A 4,388-nucleotide genomic window follows, 5' to 3' on the forward strand; every position below is an offset into this window, starting at 1 on the left:
AGGGTCTCACGGTTTGAGCTCCTCATCCTGCGAAACAAAAGGGATCGTGAGTAGATGCCCCCAGAGAGCGGCCAGTGACTACCCAGGTCAGTGTGTTATCACCGTGAGAGGTGAGGGGTGTGCTGGGGCCGGCGTAAGCAGGGCGGGGTGGCGGGGGTCTTATCATACAGACAGAGACAGCCAGACTCAGCAGAGAGCAAAGGGGAAGAGATGGTGGTGTAGAAAGCGGGGGGATGGGAGGGCCCGGGCTGTGACTGTGATCTGAGCTCGGCCGGCGTGACAGATGCCAAGGTTTGTCATGTTCCGGGACTGACCTAAGTGTGTGAGCGGCGTCGGCGCCCAGGGCGGGGACCAGATCAGGCTCAGACTCTCGGAGCTGAGAATCATGGTGTGCTTGGCTGACGTCCTCCGTCCTCACCTGCCCGGCCTCTGGGGTGTCCCGTGCATACCCCCGCTCTGGAGCTCCAGGCGTGCAGCCCTGGCCCACACCGCCAGCACCTTCAGCGAGGTGCTGGCCAGCATGTGAGGCTGTCCCTGGGGTGGGACTGAATGCCAGAGGAAACCTTCTGTGGTGTTTATTATTTGTCTCTGATTGTCACATGGATGCAGACCTCATGCAGACACATTGGAAAACCGAAAGGCGCGCGAAAGGAAATTCAAAAACCTGTTTGCGTGTGTCTGGGGCCAGCTCCTGTCTCCCTGGGCCCTTCCTCCTGGGGGTTTGCCAAGGCATCGTGTTTTCCACAGTAGAGCAGGGACGCGTTGGGAGACATCCCTCTCCTTCCTGGGGGACTGCGGGGGTCCACGCTGCCTGAGGACGAAGCCCACAGCCCTGAGGCACCAGGATGCCAGCCCCACAGCCTAGCCTCATCACCTCCCCTTGCTGCTCCCCAGCCCCTCGCGCCCACAGGTCTCTCCCTGCCCCGGACGTCACTCTCGCACCCTGTCTCCCTGAGCTGCCGTTGGACAAACACATCCAAAGACCCTGTGTGTTAGGGGCTGGGGACACTGGGCAGAGGACAGCCCTCCCAGAGGACCCCGTGAGCTGAGGCCCGGGCCCACTTGCGCTGGAGGTGGCCAGAGGGGCCGGACACAGTCTTGGGCAGCATCCGACTCCTCCCGGCAGTACCTTGAGAGTTAGCAGACGCTCAGGGCCGGCGTCCCAGAGACAGAGGCTCAGCGGATGCCACCCTCTCTGAGCTGGAGGATGGAGGCAGCCGCCTGCCCTGCCAGGGGCTCCCTCCCGGCCAGGTTGGGACCTGAGCCTCAGCTAGCAAGAGGTCCCCTGCTGTGCCCAGCCCTTCCAGGCTGGCATTCGGTCCCCAGTCCCCCAGCGGGCACGACTTCCACTGGGTGGAGACTGCCGGAAGGAGCCTGTTGCTCAAGGATGTGCAGTAGCCGTCCAGGGGGAGTGGGCAGTGTGAGGCCCGTTCACAGCAGACGCCTCACTTCCCTTGGTCACCAGGAAGGGGGAGGGGTCTTCCCTCCCCTTGCGGGGGGGGGGGGAGGGCACACTATACCTGGGATGTCCCATGTGCCCTCCGCTCCTCCCTGCTTCTCCCCAAAGCCTTCTCCTTTCTCCTGAAAAAGACAGAAATGTCCTTATTTGGAGGATCAGCCTGGCCCAGGGCGGGGATGGGAGCCTGTTAACCCTTCGTTTATAAACAAAGGGATAAACCTCAGCAAGTTAAACAGCTCAGCAGGAACAGAAACAGGGTGGGCGGCCCCACCCCCAGCCTGCCCCCACTGCAGTGTCTGGGCCACCAGGCCTGGACCAGGCAGGGAGCACGGTGTTTATTTAACTCAAATCTGCTGTGCTGCCGCTGCTGGGACCTGGCTCCAGGCTCGAGCCCCAGTGAGCCACCCCACGTGGGCCTCCAAAACAGCAAATGTGGCCACCTCTCAGGGCTGGGGAGAAACTGGGGTGGCCAGCGGGCTGGCTCCCAGCTCCCCAATCCCAGCCTCTTGGACCCTTATGAGGACCTTCACCCAGGGCATTGACCTGGTGCCAGCCTTGCAGGAGGTGAGAACAGATGGGTGGCCTGGAGGACAGGGGCTGTGTCGCATGGGTGTGGGAGCTGTGGGCTGGGGTGACCGAGGGCACGGCTCTGTCCTAGCAGAACCGTGGTTTATTTGGCACCAGCTAATGGTGCGCTGAGCACTGCTGTGCTCAGTTAATCCTCCCAGCAGCTCTGTAGTCCCAATGATATAGATTAGGACGTGAGGCACAGAGAGGTTAAGCGACTTGCCTGAGGTTGCACAGCGAGCGAGGAAGCAACTGGGATTGGAGCCCAGGCTCAAACACCACACACTTGGCCCGTCATCTTACCTGTGCCACACCAGTCGCCTTTGTCATCTTTCGGTCCCGGTGACAGTCTTGCGAGGCTTTTCACCTCCCATTACAGCAAGGAGCAGGCTCACAGCACTGGCATTCTGCTGAAGCTCCACACTGGCAAGTGCCAGGGCCAGGCCAGGCAAAGGCACAAAGGTGGGAATGTTGGGGTGCTGGGTGGGCAGACGAGCCAAGTGAGGTCCAGCCTCGGGGCAGGGCTCCAATAACCCCAGGGTAACCCGGTCTCCTTCCTTCCAGGCCCCGGGCGTGCGCTGGCCGCTGTCATGCCCTCCGCATCTTCCGCAGGGCCCTCGGCCATGGCTGCCCCCAATGCCACAGCGGCAGCGGCAGCGTGGACCAATGTCAGCATGCCGGAGATGCCCCTGTTCCACCTGTTTGCTGTGCTGGACGGGGAGCTGCACGCCGCCTTCCCAGGCCTGTGGCTGGCACTGATGGCAGTGCATGGCGTCATCTTCCTGGTGGGGCTGGTGCTCAACGGGCTGGCGCTGTACGTCTTCGGCTGCCGCACCCAGGCCAAGACGCCATCGGTCATCTACACCATCAACCTGGTGGTGACTGACCTGCTGGTGGGCCTGTCCCTGCCCACGCGCTTTGCTGTCTTCTACGGCACCCGCGGCTGCCTGCGCTGCGCCCTCCCGCACGTCTTTGGCTACTTCCTCAACATGCACTGCTCCATCCTCTTCCTCACCTGCATCTGCGTGGACCGCTACCTGGCCATCGTGCAGCCCGATGGTGGCCGCCGCTGGCGCCAGCCTGCCTGCGCCAGAGCCGTGTGCGCCTTTGTGTGGCTGGCCGCCGGCGCCGTGACCCTGTCCGTGCTGGGCGTGACGGCCACCGGCGGGCCCTGCTGCCGCGTCTTTGCACTGACCGTCCTGGAGTTCCTGCTGCCACTGCTGGTCATTAGCATATTCACCGGCCGCATCATGTGTGCGCTGTCACGGCCGGGCCTGCTGCGCCAGGGCCGCCAGCGCCGCATGCGGGCCATGCAGCTGTTGCTCACCGTGCTCGTCATCTTCCTCGTCTGCTTCACGCCCTTCCACGCCCGCCAGGTGGCTGTGGCGCTGTGGCCCGACGTGCCACACCACACCAGCCTCGTGGTCTATCATGTGGCAGTGACCCTCAGCAGCCTCAACAGCTGCATGGACCCCATCGTCTACTGCTTCGTCACCAGCAGCTTCCAGACCACCGTCCGTGGCCTCTTCCACCAGCGTGGAGCGGGGTGCGAGCCCAACAGCTGCAACGTGGTCAGCACGCGCAAGAGCTCCAAGAACTCGGCTCACCGTCACATCCTCGGCCCCAGACCTCGAGCCCTCACGCAGGCCCTGGCTAATGGGCCTGAGGCTTAGTTGGTAGGACTTTGCAAGGAGGCCAAAGGTCAGGGCCGGACTGGACACGCCAGGTCGGGGACAGCACAGATATCTGCTCTACCCGGATGGCAAATTGGGTTCACCTGATCAATTGGTGATGGCTGCCCAGTGCACTGCGTGGAGGAAGTGTCTAAGGCCACTGTGCTATGATTGATTAGCAATGTCTGCCATGGGCTCTAGATAGGATGTGGTGATCTGAAGGCTGATAATTTGCCATCCCTAAGGTAAATATTGTGTCCATTGAAAACTCAGAGGGGTAGCCAGGAGCTGCTTCTCACTTGGACCATTCAACCTCTAGAAGGGGTCCCTGAGAAACATGGACAAAGATGTTTTAGATACTGGGAATTTCAAAGAGGGTTAAAAAGATAAACTGAAGGGGTTCCCTCCCCACCCCTCCCCCTTTTTCTCCCTCCCCCACAAAGAGAGAAGAACAGGAACAGAAAGGAAGTGTTAGAGGACACAAATGTTATGTGAGCGGACGTGAAGGGTTCACGTCTGCAGGGCCTCCATTTGAGGCATCCATAAATCACACAGGAAGACAGCCTGACACCGTGGGGTGCTTTGCTGTGAGTACCGTGATACCTGGGCTGACACTCAAACCAGAAACTACCCTACAAAGGGGAGACTGTTTTCCACCCACCAGCCATGAGGGGGAGGCTGAGTGGCAC

At 61.3% G+C, this 4,388-nt stretch overlaps 1 protein-coding gene across 1 annotated transcript; it reads left to right on the forward strand.

The window, feature by feature from the left end:
* Positions 1–2,538: 2,538 nt before the first annotated feature.
* Positions 2,539–3,699, forward strand: GPR20 (G protein-coupled receptor 20). Its single transcript, XM_029223098.1, has one exon. It carries the CDS (start codon positions 2,617–2,619, stop codon positions 3,697–3,699), a length of 1,083 nt encoding a protein of 360 aa, XP_029078931.1. The 5' UTR covers positions 2,539–2,616.
* The last annotated feature ends 689 nt before the right edge of the window (positions 3,700–4,388 follow it).

This window comes from Monodon monoceros, unplaced genomic scaffold (genome assembly GCF_005190385.1).
Source record: "Monodon monoceros isolate NGI ecotype Baffin Bay Population unplaced genomic scaffold, NGI_Narwhal_1 Super_Scaffold_14, whole genome shotgun sequence".
NCBI lineage: Eukaryota > Metazoa > Chordata > Mammalia > Artiodactyla > Monodontidae > Monodon > Monodon monoceros.